Below are 26,697 nucleotides of genomic sequence, written 5' to 3' on the forward strand. Positions count from 1 at the left end.
TTTAATCGTGATTAATCGCAAATTTATTGCACAATTTTTTTATCTGTTCAAAATGTACCTTTAAAGGGAGATTTTTCAAGTATTTAATACTCTTATCAACACGGGAGTGGACAAATATGCTGCTTTATTCAAATGTATGTATATATTTATTATTGTTAATCAATTAACAACACAAAACAATGACAGATATTGTCCAGAAACCCTCACAGGTATGTGAGAGGTATGTTGGGGCATGGGTTAGATATGTTGTTACTAAAGTCATTTTTTAGTTTAATAATGCCATCATACCAGGAAGAAAGAGATGCCTTCAAGGGTCAATTTATTGATCTATTTAAAAACCTGGAAATCACAGTGCTCACATCCTAATCAACCAACGCCGAGTACACAAACATAGGAAATTAATAGCTATAAAATAAAATCACACATAAAATACAACATAAATGGAAAACATATGATTGAGTTGATAGTTTACATAGAAACATACTTTATAGAAGAAAGTGTACTATTTTAGTTTATGGGTAAAACTTGTGATATGTTGTTTATGTTTGGTGTCGAATCAGTAAATAACGTGTTATTAATGTTTGGTAGAGAGAAGCTGAATATTGACAGTTGTTTATTTTTTTGTTGTGTGTTTGTTGTGTTTGACAGGGCAGCACAGAGGGGTGGAGTCCAGTCCCACAGCCAGGTGGTGAGTCACCGCATTTATTAAGATATAACAACAAAGTGAATTTATAATAACATCAGTGAATTAATACTGCATGGAACTTCAATCATAACAACCATTTAATGGTAATAATATTTAATACAGACTACTTTAGTGGCATAATATAGCACAGTTACATGTAACCTGTTTAGTTTTAGATAATAATTATAATAAAGTGATAATAAACCTTCTCTGAATAAAAGATAATGATGACAAACGTCATTTAGTTTTAATTTAATGATAAAGTTATATTTTAAGAGTAAAGTTACAGTCAAACATCCTCAGTTCAAGGTTACATTACCTTTTTAGGAAAAAATATAATATAATGATGTAAATAATCATGATAACTACGTACATTTACTCAAGGACTGCACATCTCAGAGGTAAATATTGTACTTTTTACTCCACTATATTTATTTGACACTTGTAGTTACTTTTTACATTAAAAAAATATCTGATCTGGGCGCCTGGGTTAGCTCAGTTGGTAGAGCGGGCGTCCATGTATTAAGGCTTGGTCCTGACCGCGGCGGCCCGGGTTCGAATCCGGCCTGTGGCCCTTTCCGCATCCACTCTCTCTCTCCCCCCTTTCAAGACTCTATCCACTGTCCTGTCATAAAAATGGAAAATGCCCCCAAAAAAAAAAAATATCTGATCTGATGCAGTACTGTACTAGTAATCTACCCAGTAGTACACAAAGTATCTACAATCCGCTCCACATTGATAAACTACAACATTAAAATGCTTTTATATGAATTAATTATTGATAAAAACAAAATAATATATATATATGTATGTGTGTATATATATTTAAGTACATTTTGCTTATGACTTTTACTTGCAATTAAATATTTTTACATCAATGTATTAGTACTTTTACTTAAGTACTTAACTAAGTATCACTGATGATAAGTTAAATGTACGTCTTCCTGTTCCAGTCAATATATAAACATATTAACCTCTTAGTAACGACACAAATACCATGTTTCAGGTGGTAATACAAGTCACATATACTGTGTTTAAAATTAAGCAAAGATGACAGTGATAACGAAGTAATTAAGCAATAATGTTTGTAATAAAACAATGTAAAGTTACTTAACTAACTTCTTGTTAGTAAAGACATAACTTGTTTCAGTTACTACTAAAAGTTTTTTATTTATTAAAATGAAGTAAAGCTAAACTGTGTGTGTCAGGAATAAAATATTCAATAATAAAGTAAAACTCCATCTTATTACTTTTATTATAATTATTGTGAAATAAAGAAACATTTTGTTTTAGCTACAAGTAGTTTTGAATAATTTCAACTATTTTTGTTTTCCAACATTCAGAAATATAAACTTTATTCAGACGCAGTCCGCTGCCATTCAGAGATGATGATGTGACTATCACACTTAGTTATAGCTTTATTATAGTAATGATGTTTTGTGTTCAGTCACTGATTCAGTTCGTCACATATAAATTATTTAGTAATAATAATAAAGTTTCCGCGTAACTGAAGAAGAATTGAAATTAAATGTTGTTTTGTTTTGTCTTCAGCGGCACTTTAATGCTTCAGTTGGATGGTTTTCCTACTGGAGACGGTGTTCAGGTAACAGGCCACTTATTAAATATGAATTAATGATAATTAATCTCTTGTAATAATATTCATATAAAAGGTTTATAATATGTAAAAGTTTTTAGTTTGGTCCACTCCAGACTCACTCTGTGACCTTGTTTGACCTTGACGGAAAAATATTATTGTCAGCATCAAATAGGAAGTACTTATGTGGCAGTACCTCACGTTGCTATGACAACAGCCCAGATGCAGCTAATTTCTGTTGAACCGTGTGTGTGTGTGTGTACAGGCTGATCGATCGGCTGGTAGACTGACTGGATCCATGATGGAATTACAGACGTTACAGGAGGCCCTGAAGGTGGAGATCCAGATCCATCAGGTACGATGTGTCTCCACTAGTGGTCATTTAGTCTGATGTGTTTTTTTTTAGTCTGAGTCCTGGGTCAAATGTCCTGGTTAGTTGTTTTTTTTATCATATTTAGACACCTCATCATTTTTTTTTAGTTGACTGAAAGTCTGGTTATTTCATGCCGACCTCACACCAAATGACTTTTCAAGTGATTTCACTGTCGCAGACCAGTACTCCTAGTGGGCCGGTACTCACCGGTACACACCACTGGCACTTCTTCATTTTACTCCGTGGCGTACCGTGACTTTTTCTTGCGTACCGGCACTTCTCACAAGCTGAGGGAAAAGTTTTTATTCTTTGATTTTTGGGTTGCTGAATAAAATGTAATAAATAATTCCTGACAATGACTGATATATTTGACTTCAGGACATCTCTGACTACATACATGCTGAATATCGTATCGTTATCGTATCGCGGTAATGTACGGTAAAGCGGGCCGTCACTCATCTCCGTGGTCAAATGGGCCGACGCTACAACTGTAGAGCACCCATATACTGACATTTATGTTAAATACATTCAAACGGCCCCGATGGAGCCGACCATGGATGTATAAAGAGAACAGAGCTGACGGGAGAGCTAGCGACCACCTTGGAGAAGTTAGAGGAAGTATACACGTGGGACTATATCCAGTTTTCAAAATAAGGTGTTAACAAAGGGAACTGTATAAACAAAATACATATATGGAAATAAGATTGATTGGATTATATTCACCAGAAGTATGAAACATTACATGTCCCTTATAAATTAAAAAGAAAATACCACTAATTTGTGAGGGAAATGTCTTTATTCTTTGATTTTTGGGTTGCTGGAAAAAAATGTAATAAATATTTCCTGACATTGACTGATATATTTGACTTCAGGACATCTCTGACTACATACATGCTGAAGATCAAACATTTTTACTGGATTAATTTAGTGATGTTCCAAAGTAAAAGTCCCTAGAAGTGTATGATTCAACTTTTTTTCCCCATGATCTAGTGTTAAAAAAGTTAACAAAAATCACAATAAGTCGCATTATCGAATCGCAATACTTAAAAATCACAATACATATCGAATCAGCACCCAAGTATCGTGATAATATCGAATCCGGAGATAGGTGAATCATCCCAGCTCTATTGAGTCCTGATACAGATAAAAAAAACAGTCTATAATATTTTGTCTCCTTTTTCTCTGTCAGCGATGGTAAAGAGAGATTTTCGTTAAGTTTTTTTTTTTTATTTTTTAGACTGCATTTCGGTATTGTCTTTTTTCCGTCGACAATATAGCATAGAAGGGCTGCTCGATTATTATTTTGGTCAACACTGAGATCACGATTATTTAATACACGTACCGTTACACCCCTCTAGGGGACGTAACACCAGTATATGAGAAAATACTTCAAACCACTGAGAAGCACAGACTGAATTCTCTCAAAATAAATCTGTAGGATCCCGTCGATCATGATGAGAAGCAAATAGAGAATATGATATTAATAATATTTCAGGGCCTTTAATACGGGAGATCCTGCTCTGATATAACACCCACATTCATTCGCTCATTAACTTTTCCTGCAACTCATTTCCTCTTGTGTTATTTCTAACTTTAAACACATTATTTTAACCTCATATACACTGGTTGATGTCCATCAGAGGAGTGTTGTTATTAGTGCAGCCCTCTAGTTGTAGTTCCCAGCTGTGACCATCAGGTGTCACTGTATTTTCTATGTTTTTTTTCTGACTGTCTCTTGTCTTCTGCAGAAACTGGTTGCCCAGATGAAGCAGGACCCTCAGGTAAACCCAGCACTTCAATCACAGATGTATTGATGACTGCAGCTGCTCATGAACACACCACAGTGAGAGTTTACATCAGAGGCTCGTGTTCGTTATCTACCGACTGTTTGATACATGAAGAAGAATCAGCTTTCAAAGTTTTACACCAGTTTTGATCGGCAGCGACTAACTTGCTCCTGTTTTCAGAACGCAGATCTGAAGAAGCAGCTCCACGAACTTCAAGCAAAGATCACAGCGCTCAGTGAGAAGCAGGTATGTTTTATACATTTTTTTTATGTATATATATATATTTACACACGCATTTCTGTTAATGAGGCGTTCAGCAGATTTCTGTCTGTGGGAGGTAAGATGAGGAAATGGTTTAAAGGACACGTTCACATTTTTTTTATTTTAGAACTCACTTGCCCGTTAGCACTTTGTGGTCATTTTGCGTCTCTTTTGCATCTGTGTGGTCGCGTTGCGTCTCTCTGTGGTCTGGTAGTATCAGATCGGTCAGATTCCAGGAGGGAACTAATAATGCTTTATATGGGCAGTTTGCTGGTATTGTTTTAAAACAAGACTAGGAACCTGTCCTTTAAGAAGCACTGAGCTGACCAGTTAGACCAATTAACCAGTTAGTTAGGGTTGAGACGCCCAGTCAGTCAGACAGACTTAAACTACCATCTTTCTTTTACCGCTTGTCTTAAACCTCTTCTGATTGTTCACTCTTTGTAAATGTTGTTGTTTTGTCTTTATTTTTAACCACCTATTTTTATCTCCTCCCTCCATATTTGACTGTTTTCATGTAAAACACTTTGTAGGTGCTGCGTCCAGATAAACGTAGAATTAGAACAACTAGAATAAGAAGTAGTGTCTTTTAAAGATGATAAAGCTTGGTTTGTTTTGTGCTCACAGACTTACTTAACAATTTAGGTGTTTTCAGACGATCACTGTCTCAACTCACACAGAGCTCCGACTGTCTGAGGATGTAATAATGTTAATGGATGAATGCTTTTATTATTACTGTGAGGTACTGAAGACAAACTTCTCCTCACTGTCTGCAGCTCTAATGTTTATTCACTTACATATATAGAATTATATGAATATAAACCAGAATTATGGAGGTTTGCATCAGATTCAAGACTAAAAACTTAAAGGAATAGTTCAACATTTTGGGAAATCTCTTAATTTCAGAGAGTGAGATGTTCAGATTGATGTTAGGGATGTGACGGTGAGGAAATTTTCCCACCGGTTAATAAACTCGTGACAACACCAGTGTTACCGATTACACCAGACATTTTACAAGAAAAGATGACGGTCAATATACTGTATGTAGCGCGCTGACTCTGATCTTTAACGTCGGGTGGCGGTATGTCTGGCCTCTCCGGTCCAGCTTTCGCTGCGGAGCAGCGCAGGTTTCCATCCTGCAGGCTGTGACCGCTCTGTCCTCTGCACGGTGATGGCCTGATTAACGTTATGGTTCCCTTATAGCATTGGGTTTAAATCTGAAATATTGCCAAATAGGCGTTTTTGCTTTTCGCTTCGCCATCGTCTTGTCTGTCAACTCTCTCTCGTCCTGTGTGTGAAATCTGACTCCTGCTACTCTAAGCTGCGACTCCGTATGGAGCAGAAGCATTCACGGCCGTCGTCCAACTATCTATTGATAACATGCCGCTGATACACGGAAATTAACTAAATGGGTTTTATTTCTGTAAAAAAGGCAAAACGACGGTTGCCTAAGGTAAGGTAATCGGTGTGTGCTCGACCACCGTGTAACACCGACTACCGCGACAAGCCTAATTGATATCAGTCTCATGTCTGTGTGTTCAGGACGTGGTTAGCTTAGCTTAGCTTAGCATAAAGATTGGAAACAGGGTGAAACAGCTGGCCTGGCTCTGTGTAAAGTAAAGATCATAACTGTTTCTAATATAACCTCTTAACTAACCGGAAGTGAATGCCTCCACACAACAGCTGTGATATAAACACAGAATCGTTTGTGCCGTAATATCAGGTGACATCCGACCACGAGTCCCAAGAGACTCGACCCTTAGTAACCTCAAACCTCCCAGTTTAACTAGTAGGCTGCTGATTGCGTTAACTGAAATAAAACCAGTCTGATGTCCTGCTCCTCGTCTAGTGGACGGACTGTTGGCTTTACTGAAACGTCCTCATCCACTTAGTTCACTGTTTACAGTGAGGCTGCAGCCGGCTGCAGGTGAAGCAGGTGAAATTCTTTGTGTTTGTGGATGTAAATGAGACCATGGAGGTGCTTCTCTGTGGACAAGTTTCAACTAGACAAATACCTACAGACTGTTTAACTGCAACACTTCCTGCTGAGGAATTTTTCTTCTTGTAAAAACCTGTTTTCTCTCTCCGTGTGTTAACCCCACAGCCTCCGAACACCAGCTGCTATTAATCTGCTATTGTAATTTAGATTTAAATGCATACTGATGCAGCGACAGTGACACAGAGAACCCAGATCAGAGGTTCTCAAACTGTAAGCTGTGAGGTGAGAGGGACAACAGGAAGTTAGTTGTTGTAGTTTGGCTGCAGGTGGAGCTGATTAAGATACTTTAAAACTGTATTCTAAACCTCATACTATACTAGTAGTACAACCTCCTACTATACTAGTAGTACAACCCCATACTATACTAGTAGTATGTACTGATTTGGCAAAAATGTAGTATTCAGTATGCGAACAAAAGCAAAAAACAACAACATATTTTTAGCTATTTCATCACTAAATTAACTTCTGAACATTTTTGAGTTGAGAAATCAACTGTGTAGATTTTGAATATTGACAGTTTTACCATATTAGATGGTGAATCGAACATTTGCTCAGACGTTTTCAGAGTTTAGAAGCTCCACAAACAGCCGATACAGCCAGCTAGCACCTGCCGGGGTCGCTACCTCGCCAGCCGGGCGATCACGCTCACAGACCGCTATGAGCAGGCTGGAGTTCTCTAGAGACCGGTCTATAGACGAGGGGCTTTTATTTCATTGTTTAAATAGCACAACACAAATGTCCATTATTAAATTAACAGGAACCTTTGTTTATCTGCCTTTTTGGAGAGCTCCACAATCGCCCGCCGGCGTAGCTCGCAGTTTGCCATGTTATGATTTGAGCATATTTTTTATGCTAAATGCAGTACCTGTGAGGGTTTCTGGACAATATCTGTCATTGTTTTGTGTTGTTAATTGATTTCCAATAATAAATATATACATAGATTTGCATAAAGCAGCATATTTGTCCACTCTCATGTTGATAAGAGTATTAAATACTTGACAAATCTCCCTTTAAGGTACATTTTGAACTGATAAAAAAATTTGCGATTAATTTGAGCTATTAAATATTTTAATTGATTGACAGACCTCGTTTTTATCTAACGAAATATTCTGCTTCAGGCAATATTTTTAATTCAAAAACAACAGTTTGACTGCGGTTGAGACCTGTTTTCTCTCCCACATGCACCTGTAACGGGGCGGTCTAGCAGCAACCCAACAGCACCATAACTTACATTTATATAAATATAAATAATAATGAAGGCGGTGGGAGACGAGGAGAGACCAGTTTGTATTTTATGTCTGAAAACAGCTGACAGTATGAGACATAACATATTATTACATATTATATAATGAATGAAGAAAAACAAGAGATTATTGTTATTTTAAGAAAGTTACAGTTAATATGCATGTAAAATGAAAATAAACAGAGTGAGAAAATATTTCTTCCTCTAAAGGCGTGAATGAAAGAATTACTGATGTAAACGTAGTCATTGTCCTGCTTATTGTCTCAGAGGTGACTCTGTGAGTTATAAACTTTAAAAGCTATGTGCATGGCTTGGATACCAGCCGAGGTTAAATGGAAACTGTGTGTGAACTGTTCCTTTAAGCAGCGGTTGATAAGAGCAGCGAGGCAGTCGGCAGTCTAATCCAGTGTGATGAAACGTCCCCCAGCAGCAGATAAAGTCCTGCACATTATTAACTGCAGGTCAAACTGCTGTGTGAACGCGACCCGCGGCTCTTCTCAGTCTGGAGTCTCCTCTTTATAATCGTGTGTCGCTGCATTAAGTTGCTGAGTCGAGTGTTGCTAAGCAACAGATGGGCTTTATCTTTTGATTCAGCTTTGTGTGTGTGTGTGTGTGTGACCTTCTTCTTCTTCTGTTCTCTACATTACAATGTGTCCTGTGCTCCGTTTCTTCTTCTATTATGCTGCATTCAGGTGCTCCTCGGACGGTCCCATTCCCAGAGTTCGGAAGTCGTCTTCCGACTTCTGTGTGTTTAAAAGCTTTAAGTCATAATGTGGAAATAACATGGACGCTACAAAGTGTAGGGGTGGGGGGGAAAATGGCCTATGTATTGCGTTTTGTTATCTTACATTGTTGAAATGGATTTTTTAATGCCAGAATCGATACATTTGTTTAATTTGAGTCTATGTGGAGGTAGAAGGAAGTTACCGCTTTTATTGTTATAGTCTGAGTAACGTGACGTCATATCCGTTCCGTATCCGTCAACCAAAACAAACCACAGCGAGCCGAAACGAGAAAGTAGAAAACAACGGAGGGTCAGCGTGGATACGACCTGCACCCTCCCATTTTAAATCCAAAGTGGTAAACACTACACATCCAGTAAAGTATGTAAACACTTTGGGTTTCACACATTGCAGGAAAAGCAGAGCAGAGCTGCATGCTAACTCTGTCATGGAAAGGAAACGTTATCGTATTACGGTAACGTGCGGTCGAGCCGGCCGTCACTCTCATCTCCGTGGTCAAATGGGCCGACGTTACAACTGTAGAGCACCCATATACTGACATTTATGTTAAATGCATTCAAACGGCCCCGATGGAGCTGACCATGGATGTATAAAGAGAACGGAGCTGACGGGAGAGCTAGAGACCACCTTGAACAAGTCAGTAAAAGTCCCTAGAAGTGTATGATAAAACTTTTTGCCATGGTCTAGTGTTAAAAAAGGTAACAAAAATCACAATAAATCGTAATATCAAATCGCAATACTTAAAAATCACAATACATATTGAATCAGCACCAAAGTATCGTGATAGTATTGAATCGGGAGATAGATGTATCGTCCCAGTCCTATTTTAATGTGTTGTATTTTATTGCTCAGAGCTGTTTCTAGACAATGAATAAATAAAGCAATAATAAATAAGCTTTTCTAACTAATCTAGGTCCCGTGGACAGTAACGTTACAACCTAGATTACAAATAACGTGAGCAAAAAAGTTGATAAAACGTGAATTAATAAAAAGTTTCTTACCATCAACCCAACATTTACTCTCCGTGTTTCTGTGTAATATGACGGCAGCTTGTGTACCAAAAATTTCGCTGACTTTCCGAGTTGTTGTTCTGACTTGTGTTGGTATTTTCCTCACATGAATTTTCCCAGTCGGCAAACTAATTTTTCCGATCAGTCCGACACCACATGAATGCAGCTGTAGTCTCTCCAGCCAATCAGATCAGAGCGTTGATTGTAGTAGGGCTGAGTGTTACAGCTTCAACAGTTATTGATTATATATTTACTTTTTCAAAGGGATCCCTGCTGTGGGTTTGTCCTGCTTCCTCCTTATCTTTATGTTTGTCTTGTAGAAATGGCTGAGGCGGCACGCAGGCCTCTGATATCTGTATCTGTCAGTGTTGTGATGCATTCATGTAGTACAATCACAGACTGGACTGTCTCAGCAGTAGGAAGTAGAGAGCTTCCTCTAATCTGACCTGCCAGGATCAATGAAAAAGCAATTATTAGACTCAGTCTAAGAGGACGGGCAGAGCAGCTTAGTGAAGTAAATCGTAACCTATCAGATAATCTATATGTGTTTTCATGTTCAGACTCAAACCAGCAGTGAATGAATCTACTAACTATTATCCTGATATCTCTTCTTCCATTAAAACTAGGACTGTCAAAGTTAACGCAATAATAACGCGTTGACGCAGATTAATTTTAACGGCACTAATTTCTTTAATGCAACCTGTGATTTTTAGGTTGTAGCGGCTCAGTTTTATAGCTAGAGTGAAGATACTGGCATCATATGAAACTAGAAAACCTAAAGAATCCTAATAAATCTTGGTGAAGAAAAACTGTCATGGCCATTTTCAAAGGGATCCCTTGACCTCTGACCTCCAGATATGTGAATAAAAATGGGTTCTATGGGTACCCACGAGTCTCCCCTTTACAGACATGCCCACTTTATGATAATCACATGCAGTTTGGGGCAAGTCATAGTCAAGTCAGCACACTGACACACTGTTGTTTGCCATGTTATGATTTGAGCATATTTTTTATGCTAAATGCAATACCGATTAATCGTGATTAACTATTTTAATCGTTTGACAGACCTAGTCATAATGTGATTATGTCATTTGATTTTTTTGTGTAATGCTGGTAAGGCTGGTAACCTGTTCAGGGTGTACGCTGCCTCTCGTCCAGTGCATGCTGGGATAGGGTTTAGTTCACCATGGATAGTGATTTGTATCGTTGTAAAAAATCGTTACACTCCTACTACAAAGTGATCCAAAGCAACTTCTTCTGCACAAATACTGCTGCTGCTGTTGTAAACAAGATTTAGTCTTTGTTTGACCTCCTCTCTCTCACTCTCCTCTCCTCTCCTCCTGCAGAAAAAGGTGGTGGAGCAGCTGAGGAAGGAGCTGATGGTGAAGCAGGAGCCAGAGGCCAAGCTGCAGCTGCACATCCAGACTCCACCAGTAGGCAGTGACATCAAGCCGGCCAGCCTGCTGCAGAGCCAGCAGATACCTGGAGGCCTGCAGCAGGTAGCAAACACACACACACACACACACATTTATATAAGAGACAGCTTCATAAACCACAGCATAGGGTTGAATTTCTCTCTTTGAATGTGATTAAGACAGTAGATTTAATATCCCACTGCAGTGAACTTCATTAAATACTTTATAGCTGATGATTACATTCAAAGAAAATACTTTGGTCCATTTTCAGCAGTTAATAGTTTATGAGAAAACAATCTATTTTTAAATATGAAAAGACTTAAAGAACCAGCAGACCATAGAGGAAAATCCTGCATCAGCTGTTCATAAGTTCAGTCTAGTTCTAACATACTGTAATTGTTCACTAATTGGAGAGTTATGCATTTTATTTATCCGTTAACCTTTGTATGTCGTACAGCAGAGATAATGTTCCTACACAAGCGGCTACAAACAAAACATTGTGTTAACACATTTCTGTGTACCGCAGACGACGACTTCGAACAGTTGATCATAAACTCACTCTCTGAATGTTAAAAAAACACAGACAAACAACAGAACAACAGTCTCATGGGTTAAATTGTCCCTCAACAGACCCTGACAGTCACGCCGGTCCTCACCGCGAAGACTCTACCTCTGGTGCTGAAAGCTGCCGCCACGCCCGCCCTGCCCGGCTCTATCCTGCCACAACGCCCGCCCACTGTTGCTATGGTAACCACAGCTATCACCAAACCCGACTTGCAGAACGCCCCCATCAACCTGCAGGTGGCCAGCAAGCTGACCAATCAGAGCTCGGAGCCCGTGCGACTGGTATCCAAGAACGCCATGGTGGTAAGACCCTCCGGTCGACGCCGCTGTCCAGTCACGTGTCACCGCCCACCTCTAATCTGACTTATTGTACTGTATGTTGTCAGCTGTAGAGCTGAGGAGAGCTACTGAATGTAGACAGCTGTCTGTTAAACTGCCTTCAGGGGGTTTTAGGGAGTTCAAAAGTGTCCCAGCTCTGAGTGAAGGATGTTTTTATAATCACATGGCTAATGCTCGAGTAGGCTGTGGTGCGAGTGGTGGCCTTTAAGCAGTCCTCTAACCAGTCAAACAGTCATGTGGTTCCAGTTTATCTCACGTAGCCACATGTTCACATAAAAAACAGAGAAGGGCTAGTAGAGTCAAACACGGATGTCATGTAAACACAACGTGCTGAGTATGAAAGTGTCCTGTCACACCAGAAAGTGGCACTCAAAATTCATGTCCTTGCAAAAGAGTGACGTAGTGACTACTTTTGGGTTGTGTAACAGCAGTGTAACAGCATCGGACACGTCGGTTTAACAGCATCGGACACGTCAGTGTAACAGCAGCAGACGTGTCAGTGTAACAGCAGACGTGTCAGTGTAACAGCAGTAGGCGTGTCAGTGTAACAGCAGCAGACGTGTTGGTGTAACAGCAGACGTGTCAGTGTAACAGCAGCAGACGTGTCAGTGTAACAGCAGCAGACGTGTTGGTGTAACAGCAGCAGATGTTTCAGTGTAACAGCAGCAGACATGTCGGTGTAACAGCAGCAAATGTTTCAGTGTAACAGCAGCAGATGTTTCAGTGTAACAGCAGCAGATGTGTCGGTGTAACAGCAGACCTGTCAGTTTAACAGCAGCAGACGTGTCAGTGTAACAGCAGACCTGTCAGTTTAACAGCAGCAGACGTGTCAGTGTAACAGCAGACGCGTCAGTGTAACAGCAGTAGACGTGTCAGTGTAACAGCAGCAGACGTTTCAGTGTAACAGCAGCAGACGTGTCGGTGTAACAGCAGACGTTTCAGTGTAACAGCAGACGTGTCAGTGTAACAGCAGCAGACACGTCAGTTTAACGGCAGCAGACGTTTCAGTGTAACGGGAGACGTGTCAGTGTAACAGCAGCAGACATGTCGGTGTAACAGCAGCAGATGTGTCGGTGTAACAGGAGACGTGTCAGTGTAACAGCAGCAGACGTGTCAGTGTAACAGCAGCAGACGTGTCAGTGTAACAGCAGCAGACGTGTCAGTGTAACAGCAGCAGATGTTTCAGTGTAACAGCAGCAGACATGTCGGTGTAACAGCAGCAAATGTTTCAGTGTAACAGCAGCAGACGTTTCGGTGTAACAGCAGCAGACGTGTCGGTGTAACAGCAGACCTGTCAGTGTAACAGCAGCAGACGTTTCAGTGTAACAGCAGACGTGTCAGTGTAACAGCAGACGTGTCAGTGTAACAGCAGACGCGTCAGTGTAACAGCAGTAGACGCGTCAGTGTAACAGCAGTAGACGTGTCAGTGTAACAGCAGCAGACCGGTCAGTGTCAACAGCAGCAGACGTGTCAGTGTAACAGCAGCAGACGTGTCAGTGTAACAGCAGCAGACGTGTCAGTGTCAACAGCAGCAGACGTGTCAGTGTAACAGCAGACGTTTCAGTTTAACGGCAGCAGACGTGTCAGTGTAACAGCAGCAGACACGTCAGTTTAACGGCAGCAGACGTTTCAGTGTAACAGGAGACGTGTCAGTGTAACAGCAGCAGACATGTCGGTATAACAGCAGACATGTCAGTGTAACAGCAGACGTGTCAGTGTAACAGCAGCAGACATGTTGGTGTAACAGCAGACGTTTCAGTGTAACAGCAGCAGACGTGTCGGTGTAACAGCAGATGTGTCAGTATAACAGCAGCAGACATGTCAGTGTAACAGCAGACATGTCAGTGTAACAGCAGACATGTCAGTGTAACAGCAGATGTGTCAGTGTAACAGCAGATGTGTCAGTGTAACAGCAGACGTGTCAGTTTAACGGCAGCAGACACGTCAGTTTAACGGCAGCAGACGTGTCAGTGTAACAGCAGCAGACGTGTCAGTGTAACAGCAGACGTGTCAGTGTAACAGCAGCCGTGTCAGTGTAACAGCAGCACAGATCCACATCTGCTGTGGTTTTGTCTCAGGTGCAGGCCACCACCACCGCCCAGCCAATCAAAGTTCCTCAGTTTGTCCCTCCTCCTAGACTGACGCCTCGACCCACCTTTCAGCCACAGGTGCGTCCCTGTAAGCCCCGCCTCCAACCCTAACCCCCTCAGATCAGTGTGTGTGGCCCACCTGAGGTGACTCGCTCACTCTCCAGCAGAGGGCAGCAAAGCAAACACTCATGCCTTGCTCCGTGGCACTAAAACATTGTTTGCTCTGTGCTGCCTCTACTCATCTCTTCTCCTCTCCTTGTGCTTTTTTTAATTTTCCAACTGACCTGTGAACGGGTTGTTTTCAAGGTTTCCTGCCTGTGAATGTGTGTGTGTGTGTGTGTGTGAGAATGTGTGTGTGTGTGTGTGTGAGTGAGTGCGTGTGTGTGTGTGTTACCTTTTGTGGTGAGAGCTTGTTTTTCCTGCAGCTTCTTGGTATTTTGTGTTCCTGGCTGTCGGTGTGTTTTAACCCTTTAAGTGGAAACTTGTTGTTTACCTGTGCTGAGTAATGCCACTGGGAGCACCTGTAGTATCTGTAACAGTACTGTTAGTACTAGGGGCGGGTATCGTTAGGATTTTATTGATACTGCTACTCTTTTCAATACTCGTTTTTGGTTTGGTTCTTTATTGATACTCTTGTTTTTCATTACTAAATCACAGCTTTTTACTCTATTTAAAAAAAGAAGAAATTCAGAACAGGAAGGGAATTTATTTATATTTTAAATATATAAACTCAAAAATTGTCTTACTGGAAACTTATCTAGTTAAAACATATAAAATATATTGGTTATACACTTTGAAATTGTAGTGGGATAGAAGCAGTAGTACTAATAGTACCAGTAGTAGTATCAGTGGCAGTAGTAGTAGAGTCAGTGGTTAGTGGTATTAGTATTACCAGTAGCAGAGCTCCACAGTGGCGTTACCCAGCAGTGTCGGGTCATTCTGGTGTTGTTTTCTGATTGGCTGTCTGTCGTCACCAGGTCAGGCCCAAACCGGCCACACCCACCAACGTCCACATCGCCCCGGCCCCTCCCCCGCCCATGATGGCGGCCCCCCAGCTGCTCCAGAGGCCCGTCATGTTGGCCACCAAGCTGTCGTCCTCGCTGCCCTCGGCGGCTCCCATTCACCAGGTCCGCATCGTGAACGGACAGCCCTGCAGCAAGACCGGCTCCACCCCGCTGACGGGCATCGTCATCACCACGCCGGTGTCTGCTGCCTCCACCCGCCTCGCCAGCCCCGCCCAGGCACACCACCTCACCCCTATCCTCACCCCAACTCCGGCCAAGACGATCCAGATCAGCAGCTTGACCACTGAGCCTAAGGTACGAGTACTACGACTACTACGAGTCCTACCTGAATATACCTGGAGTATAACAACAGTACGCTTCTTTATTAACAGCATGGGGAAATGTTAGTTGATTTGTGTCTGTTATGTTTTCTTTTGTATTTAAAATGCACCTGTCATGAGGATTTTATTTTTTTTGATAATAAGACAATCCATGAGTGCTTTTTACACAAGTTTACTTTCCCAAATGAGAAACCATGGATGGATATTTTCTCTTTGCCAAAACATTTTTATGTAAGAAAGTTAGAAAGTTTTTAGATTTTGATTTTTTATGGCAACTTTTCTGGTGTTTCCAACCAGGCTGAAGAGGTAAAGTGACTGTCTTTTGCACGTGAGAGGATAATAAAATCTTTTACAGGACTTAACATTCAGTCAACAAAGAGACATTTTTTTACCTTGATGAAGTTCGGATATGTGCAGATTGGATTTTGTCGGTAAAAAACGTTATTACAGCTCTAAGATTGGATGAGCTCGATCATCTGTGATTGAATCTTGTACTTAGAGCTAGGAATGCCACAAGAACCGATACTTTGGTACCAAGTTGATGCCAAAATTATGAAAATGTGATGGTACTTTGTCTACAGTACTGTAGGTACCGTCAGGGCTGACACTTACAGCGCGCCGACGTCCCTGGATGATAGAAAATGTGTTTGGGACGCAGTAAACTCAATATTGACATGTCCAGTGGACGCACCATATTTTCTCCCTGGTAATGCTGCATTATGAACAACAGATACGTGTTGAAATCGGCAGGACGAGAGCTAGTTAATGTTGACTGTTAGCTCACTGCAGGACTGTGCTGCTGACTGGCTGCTAACAGCTAGGGGCTGGACGATACACCTATCTCCTGATTCGATACTATCATAATTCAATATTTATTGTGATTTTTAAGCATTGCGATTCGATATTACGATTTATTGTGATTTTTGTTATCTTTTTTAACACTAGACCATGGGAAAAAGTTGAATCATACACTTCTAGGGACTTTTACTCTGGAAAATCTCTAAAGGAATCCAGTAAAAATGTTTGATTTTCAGCATCAGAGATGTCCTGAAGTCAAATATATCAGTCATTGTCAGGAATTATTTATAAAAAAAATTCTAGCAACACAAAAATCAAAGAATAAAGACATTTCCCTCACAAATTAGTGGTATTTTCTTTTTAATTTATAAGGGACATGTAATGTTTTATACTTCTGGTGAATATAATCCATCAATCTTATTTCCATACATGTATTTTGTATATACAGTTCCCTTTGTTAACACCTTATTTTGAAAACCGGACGTAGTTCCACTTGTATGCTTCCTCTAACTTCTCCAAGGTGGTCTCTAGCTCTCCCGTCAGCTCTATTCTCTTTATACTGCATCTATACTTTATCTCCGCATAGACTCAAATGAAGCAAATATATAGATTCTGGCATTAAAAATCTATTTAAAAATCATGAAAAAAAAAAAATCACGATACATTAACATTTTTTTCCACCCCTACTAACGGCTAACGTTAACAGGAGGTGCCATTGTAATGTAATCTAGTAAAATGTAGTTTTTGGTGAATAAATCCAGTAGTTTGAAGGAGACGTTTTCACAGCAATATAAAATAGATAATAGAGAGAGAATTATGACCTGTTTAACTTCCTAACAAAAACTGAATATAAATAGTAATAAAGTCATGGATGTTGAAGTACTTTTTATTTTGTTTTTGTTTTCAACTTGGTATCAAATCGGTATGGAGAATCATGGAATTTCACTGGTATTGGTATTGACTACTAAATATCTGATATGGTGACATCATTAAGTGTTACAGCTCAAAGAGAGGATGAGCTCCATCATCTGTACTCACAGCTGTGTTCTTCCTCTTCTCCTCCTCCTCTCAGCAGACTGTTAAATCAGGAGGTGGAGCAGAACAGAAGGTAGTTGTCAGCCTCCCCTCCTCCTCCACTCCTCCGTTGTCTCCTCCTCCCAGAGCCAAGAGAGAGGAGAACCCAGAGGTGTGTACTACAGCGTGATGACTGACACATGATGACGTCCGAGTCTCTGACTGCTTCTGATGATTAAACTCTTTCTCTCTCTCTTCTAGAAACTGGCCTTCATGGTGTCTCTGGGCCTCGTAACACACGACCACTTGGAAGGTGAGTGGTTGTTTCTCCGTTACGTTCTGACGCTGCCGCCGTGACGCTTTCTGAACTCTGATGTTTTGATTACAGAGATTCAGAGCAAAAGACAGGAGAGGAAGAGGAGAACGACGGCCAACCCGGTGTACAGCGGCGCCGTGTTTGAACCTGAGGTACAAACGCCAACAATACGTTAACACTGTTCTCACGTGGTGTCCTTATTTTACAAACTCCACTTCCTAAAGTTAAATGAAACATGTTCTCAGTATCAGATAAAGCTGAAAGGACATAGATTTAATCTGCAGCTATATTGATAAATAAATGAAGTCATTTTTTTACATGAAACACATTATAGAAGATATTCCCTCATTTCAGCTTCTTTCTTTCACCAAAAGGTGGCAGCATTGTAAAATCATACACATTCAAGGGGATTTGTCCAATTTTCCAAAATATAGAGTGGAAAGACTTTCCAGATCTTTTTTGCAAATTTTTACTCTTCTGTTTAGTTTTCCCTTTTATTTATTTCTGTTTTTCTTTTTAATCATTTTAATATGTATTTATTTCTTTTTGCATTTCTTTTTTATTTATTTTATATTTATTTTTAAATGTATGTATTTATTTATTTATTTATTTATTTTTATTTATTCATTTATTTATTTTTTATTTTTTTTTTATTAATTAATTTATGTTTGCTTTTATTTTGTATACACTCATTGATTTATTTTGCAATTATTGTTATTTACTCATTTATTTTTTCAGTTATTCATTTAATTTAGATTTTTTTTTTATTATTTTAGATTGATTTTAAATGTTTTCCTTTATTTATGTATATATGCATTTATTTCTTTTATTTATGCATGATTTTCCCTTTGCATTTCACCGCTTATTTATTAACCCAAACTTATTTATATGTATTCTTTTCTTTATACATTATACAAGAATACAGAGATGTGATTTAAAGATAAATTGTGACAGGTGATTGCAGAACAGCTTGGAATCGCAGATGGTCGCAAAAGAAAGATTAGACAGCAGTGATTGTGCTCTAGGCAGCTAAACGATAGCTTCTCGCTAATATCATTCATTCATTAGCCCTGTTAGGGACTAGCGCTACCCATCGCACCCACGTAATTAATTCAATTTTGTCTCATATCGTGAATTTTCGCAATGACTAGAATAATTAAACGTATCGGACTCAGTGTGTAAGGTTTCTGTACGTAACGTTTTTTATCTGATGAAGGATTTAAAAAACACATATGAGAAATACTGATTTCTTGTGCAAAGAGACAGAAACAAGTCAAACATATTAACTGAGACCAGTGGAGGAGCGTCCAGCAGGAGCTCTGTGGAGCTCTGTGGAGTTCGTATTTCATTAACATGTTTGTTTTCTCCACTTTTGTTTCAGAGGAAAAAGAGTGCAGTGAGTTACCTGAACAGCCCTCTGCACCAGGGGACCAGGAAGAGAGGTCCGTATGAAATACTGGTCTACTGGTCAGAGACCAGCAACTACTGGTAGAGACAGATTAGAGACACAGTAGAGCCAGATACAGCTCAGTGCAATAGAAACCAGAGCACTGGAAAGAGAGTAGGTGCAGCTGTATTGAAGTTCAGTACAGTAGAAACAGAAGAAACAGTAGAATAGAGACTAAAATCTGACTCAGTACTAATAACATGCTGTAAAACAAGTCTCCCCTCCTCCTGCTTCCTGCTTCCTGTTTCCTGTCGCTTCAGTCAGGTTTCATGTCTTAAAGCCGGAGTTATACAGTACTTCACATGAACCTCCTCAGAAATGTGATATTTCAGCTCGGGCTGCTCTTTCTCTCCTCCTCTTCAGTATTCTGCGATGTAGAAAGAAAAAGATTCTGCTCTCACAGAGTGAATGAATGAATGTAAACATGATTACATATACAGTATTGTAAATACATGCAGGAGAGGATTCATGACATCCATCCTTATGATCCAAACACTTTATCCGTCTCTTAACAGGGCTCTTTAATTTTTCAATTTCATTTTTAAATATCAAGGTTATCGTCAATACGGGTGTATCGCTACATCCCAATGGGGGACAAAATCTACTCAATCTGAAGTTAATCTAAGGCTTCAGCAGTTTGAATCGGTGGATCATGTGAATATCTTTCCGGGCTTTTTAGTACAAAGAGGGAATTACCAACTAAAAAACAGTAACTTTGGAAGAAAACTGCCAAAGCTTCATATTAAAAAGAATCTCTGTAAGAATCAGAAATGTCTTGTTAACAGTGATACCTGTGGCCGTTAAGTCAACGACAGTCAACGTCAAGACAGTGAGGCGACACACACGAGACGAACGTGACTGACAGGCATCATGTTGATTAACGTTAGCAACATTAGCAGCTAAAACCACAATATCACTCTATATTTCACATGTTTGGCAGTAATGTTAGCTCACCAAACGTAGGTCCCTCCCATGAATCAAAGCCAGTCGGACCGCCAGCATCATTTGTGTTAATTCGCTCTAGACGCTCCGGAGAGGAGGAGGAGCTTGTCTCCATAGATGCCATTTCTTTCCTCCATCAACCATGGAAGAAATAACCTCTGTTGCTGCTTTGTACATGTTGTGGAAGTCCCAGATATGTCAGAAAAACAAACGTCGTCGTGTCTAGGTTCATAACATCACCCGGCGGCGAGCTGTATTCACATACAGTGTCATTGCACTGACTGTATATAGCAAGCCACAGGTCGCTACTGCGGTGTGAACCCAAAATAAACAGATTGTGCTGTGATTTAATATCAATAAACAGATCAAAATGATGCTGAAATAACTACACAATGATGCTGATTTGTAAAAAGTCTGAATTCATGCTTTGTCAGGTCTGTTACTAAGACGACAATCAAACAACTTTTAAAATGCTTGTTTTCTGAATGGAGTTTGGATGGATCAGTGCCAGGCTATGCAGCTGCTCCATCAACACTCAACATAAAGTCATCTAGGCATAAATACGGCAGCGACGTTGTTGTTTCTACCATAGACAGTCTGTGGTTTCTACACAGAGTTTGGTCCGGTCTCAGTACAGATATGATGTACTATCGTAGCTCTGGGTGACCACAGACACATACATTATTTATTTCCTCTATTTCTGATTCAACAATGTCAGGACATCAGTGACGACAGAAGGACAATCACAACGCTGAAAGGCTTTCACCACACAGCGTTATGAGAATTTCTTGGAAATATTTCAATTAGAACGTGAAACGCTGTAAATTCTCTACACAACCTCCAACCTCCGTGTGTTTGTGTCATGTCAGTCCGTCATTTGCGTCGCTCCATTCGAATTTGCGTCTATTTGCCTCTTTGCATTGAATTTGGATGTAATTGCGCCACGCGAAAAGTTTGCTTCGCTCTTGTTGTGAATGTGCCACTAGCTCTGTAAGCGGAGCTGAAATTAAAGGCACTTGTGAGCGTGCATGATGTCACATCCGTTGGATTTTCCCAGAAAATTAGGCCCAGGTTCTTCACATTAAAAGCAGTCTACAGGCTGATAGAGGAAACCCAGAAAGTCGTGGAAGGTCTCATTTTTTAGGTTACAACCTGTTCACACATAAAAAAAAAAAAAATTAAACATGTGTATATGAGTAAAAACTACATACAGTCCCTTTAATAGGCAATTTCCGGCATGAACATAAAAACAAATGGCACTGTTTCATGGGAACTTTAAGGCAAAAGTCCAACCTTCTTCTAAAGGATGATTTGTTGCTTATATCTTTGTAAATTGAATATCTTTGTGTTTTGGACTATTGTTTGGACATTTTTCAGTATTTTAAAGGTTAATCGTTGAACCTAAAAGTAATGAAAGCGATCATTAGTTGCAGCCTGAGCTGATCTACACAGTAAATCAATCAGTATGTTTGTTTCTGACCTTGATGAAGAAGAATAAACCCGGCTGAACCTTCACACCTGTTCTCTCCTCTGGGGTCTGTTGAAAGGCATTCTGGGAAGTGTAGTGAATTTACCTGCTAAAACATAAGTAAAGTATCTGAGAGGGTTTTAATTAGATTTAGAGTAATATTTTAGATATCTGCTCTTCAGTTCAACAACACTCAGTGACATGTGTGAATGTGTGTAATAACATGATTAACATGAATCAGCTTTTATTACATCACAACTCAAAATACTAACACTGACTCCTCTTACAGGCTTAACATCTAACACTAAATTATCTCTACACAACCTCCATCTGACTTCACAGTTATCAGGAGAAAAGACTAGAAATTAACTGTCAGTGTCAGATTTTATCACATCAGTCGACTAAACAAACAGTAGACGGTTGTCATCACAGGGCTGCAGCTACTGAACACACTGAGGGGAGTATACGGCACAGATAAAAACACGCTGGCTAGTTTATATTTCGACTCTATGAATAAAGGACTAGAGCTTACAGTAGCTGTATGGGTAGTCCAGTCCTCTAATGGTCAGTTAGCAAGTCAACGAAATGACATGACGTGAATAAATGTGAATAAAACTGTAAGCCATTTGGTTGAGTTGTCTCTTAGTGAAATGCTCTGAACTGAAGCCGTTATATCGCTGTCTTCAAAGCCACCAGACTCCATTCAAAAAAGCAGTAATTTTACCTCTCAGAACACGGGAGTATACATACAACCAACAATTGTTTAACTTACTGTGCTAACCTACGTCACTGCTTTCTGCTAACGGCTGAGTGGACGTTTCCTTTTGAAAACACCAGAACAGAATGCAGATGGACCGCCCTTAAAAATGTATCCGCTACCTCGACCATGAACATGATTTCTGTCTGACACCTCTTCGAGCGAGCGAATATCAGATTGTTTAATTTTCCACCAAGGAAGATGTCCTAACCTGCTCTGTGCGTCAGCGAACAGGCTAAGCGACGCTCACCCTGGCTCTATTTATGCAAAGTTTTGCACACCTCCAACCTACTTTCACTGTTCAAAAATCAAAGCTGACAGTTAATCAATATCACGCTTTCCATGTAATAGAGTGGCATCACTCGTAGTATATCTGGACAATTTTTTGCGCTCCATTCGCCAGAGTTCACTCACTCGCTGTATGTTAGGAAGAAGTGTGAGTCACGTTAGATAGATTTTCATCAGCAATGGTGGTTGTTTAAAAATGAAGACCACTCAAACGATCCCACGCTACCTCATGACTTCAAGACCGTCTTTTGTCATTGATTTGATTGAGAGATGGTTAGCGGCAGAGGGGGGTTCATAGAGAGCTGAAGGAATGAGTCCTAAAACCCAGAAATAGTTAGCATTTTATCACTTCCTGTTCCCTCGTCTGGAGGTCAATGGGTTTTTAGTTAGATGTCTGAAATAAGGTCTGTGGTTAACACAAGCTGAAGAGATTTTAAAGTTTTGTTCTAAGATCTGAATTACGTCAGTAAATATCCCACTCGTGAATTTTGAAGCCTTTATGTGTCTTAAAAAAGGCGGTTGCCAACAAGTGGCTAAATGAGACTACTAAACGTCATCACGCCGACTCGTCCTCCTTTACAGCCTCGTTGTGTTTACTCGCGCTCACGTGACCGTGGTGTAGTTCGTTTACAGCCTAACGTTAACTTTTTACTTCTGCTGATTGCAATCACACTTCAAAAATCATAAGTGGTGTTCATTAGTGGAGATTATCTTGCTGAACTAAACGTGTCAGTATCATAAACGTTACGTTTTTTTTTTGGCAATAATCCAAAACCCAATGGAACAATCCCATTGGATGTTAGTGGAGGGAACCAGGAAGATGATCACTTCCGGTTAGTGGAGGGAACCAGGGCGACACTAACTTCCTGTTGGACTACAGAAATACGTCATCCCTGCAGCGCTGTATCGGGGAGGGGGGGGGTTAAACTTGGCCTCAGTGTTTGTACATCCCGGCTGCAGCCCTGGTGACAGCCCATAATAAGACGTGGACCTGGACAGGCGTGTTAACATCTGACACAGAGCTGCAGTAGGTTGTACTAGTGCTCGGCTTCAGCACTAACACTGCTGTCTGTGCTTCTGACTCCTCTTCCTCCTCTTCCTCCCTTACCGCTCCCCTGTCTCATGCTAGCCAACGAAGACTCCCTTTCCAAGGTATGTCATACAGACTGTTTGTTTTTCTTTTCTCCCCCCCTCTCCATCTTTCTTTTTTTCTTTGTTTTCCGTCTTTGTCGTCTGTCTCATTTCACCCAGGTCGCCCACCCAAATACAGCAGCGTCCCGGAGCTGGGCAGCCTCACCCCGACCTCCCCCTCCAGCCCCGTCCGCCCCCTCCCCCTGCCCAGCCCCAGCTCTGGGGATGTAAGTAACGATGGGGGAGACGGGGGACAGAAACCCCGTCACACACAGTCCTTATCGGCCCAGTAGCTCTATCATTCATTTACACCCCAAAGACCTCCACAAACACTTCATTAGTCTGTTGTCTCCATGTGATAATCATCAGCCATCATTGATTTTGACTCTCAGCCTTACAAAGTGAACAGTGTCCATTAATAATAACTACTACTCAGAGCACATGCTAACTCCCAGTAACTTTCCTGTGGGCTCAGTATAACACACCATGTCCATTAGATATTCAGACTAAACCAGACCCGATCATGGTGCCCCCCCCTGCCTCTCTACGGATGGCCGGTGGGGCTCAGTTGGGCGGGGAAACTGATTGGTCCAATTCTTCCTCACAGGGAGACATCCATGAGGATTTCTGCACTGTGTGCAGACGCAGTGGCCAGTTGCTCATGTGCGACACGTGTTCTCGTGTTTATCACCTGGACTGCCTGGATCCACCCCTGAAAACCATTCCTAAAGGCATGTGGATCTGTCCAAAATGTCAAGATCAGGTAACCACAGCAGCCGTGACTGATCCTGAGTCAGGGGGAAGGGGGTACCGTGGCCCAGGGAAGGGCCAATCAGAGCCAGTAGCTGTACTCGACTGTAAACTCTGTCCTGACCTTTAGGACTGTTCAATCCTTTGTAAGCATAAACATGATGCAGTATTGTTTTGTTGTGCTTCTGTCCCATTCATTGTGTCAGTACAGATTGGCATCTCACATCCATCCACTCATTGCTTGTCCCTCCTCAGCCTCACCACAGGGTGGCGGCTAAATGTGTCTCCCTCAAGTCTTTTCTAAGTCTCGGCCTCTATGACAACTGCCAGCTTCTCTCTGCAGATCCTGAAGAAAGAAGAAGCCATTCCCTGGCCTGGTACTCTGGCTATTGTTCATTCCTACATCGCCTACAAAGAAGGTGACGTCACGTTGCTTTCTACATCTGCTGGGACCAGGGTCTGAAATTAGCACAAGTGAAATCATCAGGCCATCCGCCACTTTGGCAGACAGGGAAAACGCTAGTGATGGGAATAAAGAACGGGTTTCTAGTTGTCTGATTCCTTGTCATCTCATGCCTCCGTGACTATCCATTCCTCTTATTGATGCTTTCCAACAGTTACGCTGCACAATGACGCAGACGCACGCTGTATCATGTTTCAGTTTGTTTGGGACCGGAGACGGCGGAGAGAAAAAAAAGCGCTCAAAAGCATGGTGCTACTAAACCTGATGGGTGCACCCAATTTTGTCCCTGATAATGCGACACCGTGAACAACAAATCTGTGTTGAAATCAGCAGGAGGGGAGTTAGTAACGTTAGCTGTTAGCAGCCGGTGGGCAGCACAGTCCTGATTGGTTAAATAACAGAGCTACTAACGTTAACGGAGGTGCCATTGAGCTATTATTATGAGGTGTTCAAGCTCTGCTCAGTAAAATGATCATTGGGCGAAGGTAAATTACAATGTTATCATGATGTGTTCAAATGTAATCTCGTAAAAAATAAGTTGTTGCAGAGAAACTTAGAGAAATCCAATTGTTTGAAGGAGATTTTTTTACAGCAATATAAAATAGATATTACGGAGGGAATTATGACCTGTTTAACTTCCTAACAGCTTACCATGATTTTTTTTAATCAAAGCAAATATTTGAATAATCATAATCATTTGAATTGTGTGTTTTTATGCAAATAACCACTATAGATGACAATAACAAAGTACAGTACAGTACTGTGAACAGTACCATCCCTTCCCAGAAAAACAGGGCTCCCTGGAAGCCAGTAATTCGAACACTGTAATTTACCATGTATATAATGTTTTTTATGTAAAATATATCGAACATTGAATGACATCAGATCTAACATGTTATTCCTTCATTTAGATCAGAGATTTCAAAAGTGGCAGATAACATTTCTGAGTGGCAGACAAAAAAAATTACCTGCCACAGTGACAGGAAGTGAAAAAAGTCAATTTCAGACCCTGGCTGTGACGAATGTGAGCAGTTAAACAGTGAGACTAACAACTTTATTGTTCTCTGCTGTAGCTAAAGAAGAGGAGAAACAGAAGCTGATGAAATGGAGTTCTGAACTGAAGCTGGAGCGAGAGCAGCTGGAACAGCGAGTCAAACAGCTAAGCAACTCCATAACGGTAAGAAACACAAACAAATGGCTCATTAACACAATGACAGGAGCTGCTTTCAGTTTCATTAAATATCCTGAGTCTTAGTTCAGAGGCTAACAAACCTCCTGAATCTCAGATATTTAGCTGGTGCTGACCAATGCATTTGCTGGTTGAAATGACAAATATTGCTGGCAGCCTGTTATATTAGTACTAGGGCTGTCAAACAATTAAAATATTTAATCAGAAGTAATGGCACATTTTTTATCTGTTCAAAATGTACCTTAAAGGGAGATTTGTCAAGTATTTAATACTCTTATCTACATGGGAATGGACAAATATGCTGCTTTATGCAAATGTATGTATATATTTATTGCCCAACAGGCAACAACAGCCGTCAGTGTGTCAGTGTGCTGACTTGACTATGACTTTCCCCGAACTGCTAAGATTATCATAAAGTGGGCATGTCTGTAAAGGGGAGACTCGTGGGTACCCATAGAACCCATTTTCATTCACATATCTGGAGGTCAGAGGTCAAGGGACCCCTTTGAAAATGGCCATGATAGTTTTTCCTCAACAAAATTTAAAGCAAGTTTGGAGCGTTATTTAACCTCGTTCACAAGCTAGTATGACATGGTTGGTACCAATGGATTCCTTAGGTTTTCTTGTTTCATATGATACCAGTATCTTCACTTTTGCTTTAAAACTGAGCTGCTACAACCTAAAAA

At 40.6% G+C, this 26,697-nt stretch overlaps 1 protein-coding gene across 8 annotated transcripts in view; it reads left to right on the top strand.

The window, feature by feature from the left end:
- The window catches only part of phf21ab (PHD finger protein 21Ab), a 40,739-nt gene that overhangs the window by 12,755 nt on the left and 1,287 nt on the right, over positions 1 to 26,697 (top strand). For 2 of the 8 annotated variants that reach the window (XM_037766308.1, XM_037766307.1), the window contains exons 2-18: positions 649 to 688; positions 2,237 to 2,288; positions 2,545 to 2,634; positions 4,401 to 4,433; positions 4,620 to 4,685; positions 11,042 to 11,194; positions 11,741 to 11,977; positions 14,092 to 14,181; positions 15,081 to 15,422; positions 17,319 to 17,432; positions 17,522 to 17,573; positions 17,649 to 17,728; positions 18,958 to 19,018; positions 23,730 to 23,836; positions 24,217 to 24,372; positions 24,703 to 24,778; positions 25,896 to 25,999. In XM_037766308.1, the coding sequence (XP_037622236.1) occupies positions 2,247 to 2,288; positions 2,545 to 2,634; positions 4,401 to 4,433; positions 4,620 to 4,685; positions 11,042 to 11,194; positions 11,741 to 11,977; positions 14,092 to 14,181; positions 15,081 to 15,422; positions 17,319 to 17,432; positions 17,522 to 17,573; positions 17,649 to 17,728; positions 18,958 to 19,018; positions 23,730 to 23,836; positions 24,217 to 24,372; positions 24,703 to 24,778; positions 25,896 to 25,999 (1,803 nt within the window). In that variant the 5' untranslated portion in view covers positions 649 to 688; positions 2,237 to 2,246. Of the gene's footprint in view, positions 1 to 648; positions 689 to 2,236; positions 2,289 to 2,544; positions 2,635 to 4,400; positions 4,434 to 4,619; positions 4,686 to 11,041; positions 11,195 to 11,740; positions 11,978 to 14,091; positions 14,182 to 15,080; positions 15,423 to 17,318; positions 17,433 to 17,521; positions 17,574 to 17,648; positions 17,729 to 18,957; positions 19,019 to 23,607; positions 23,631 to 23,729; positions 23,837 to 24,216; positions 24,373 to 24,702; positions 24,779 to 25,895; positions 26,000 to 26,697 lie in introns of all 8 variants that reach the window. The other 6 variants (XM_037766309.1, XM_037766313.1, XM_037766312.1 and 3 more) reach the window with 6 other exon arrangements.

This window comes from Sebastes umbrosus, chromosome 4, assembly GCF_015220745.1.
Source record: "Sebastes umbrosus isolate fSebUmb1 chromosome 4, fSebUmb1.pri, whole genome shotgun sequence".
NCBI classification, from domain to species: domain Eukaryota; kingdom Metazoa; phylum Chordata; class Actinopteri; order Perciformes; family Sebastidae; genus Sebastes; species Sebastes umbrosus.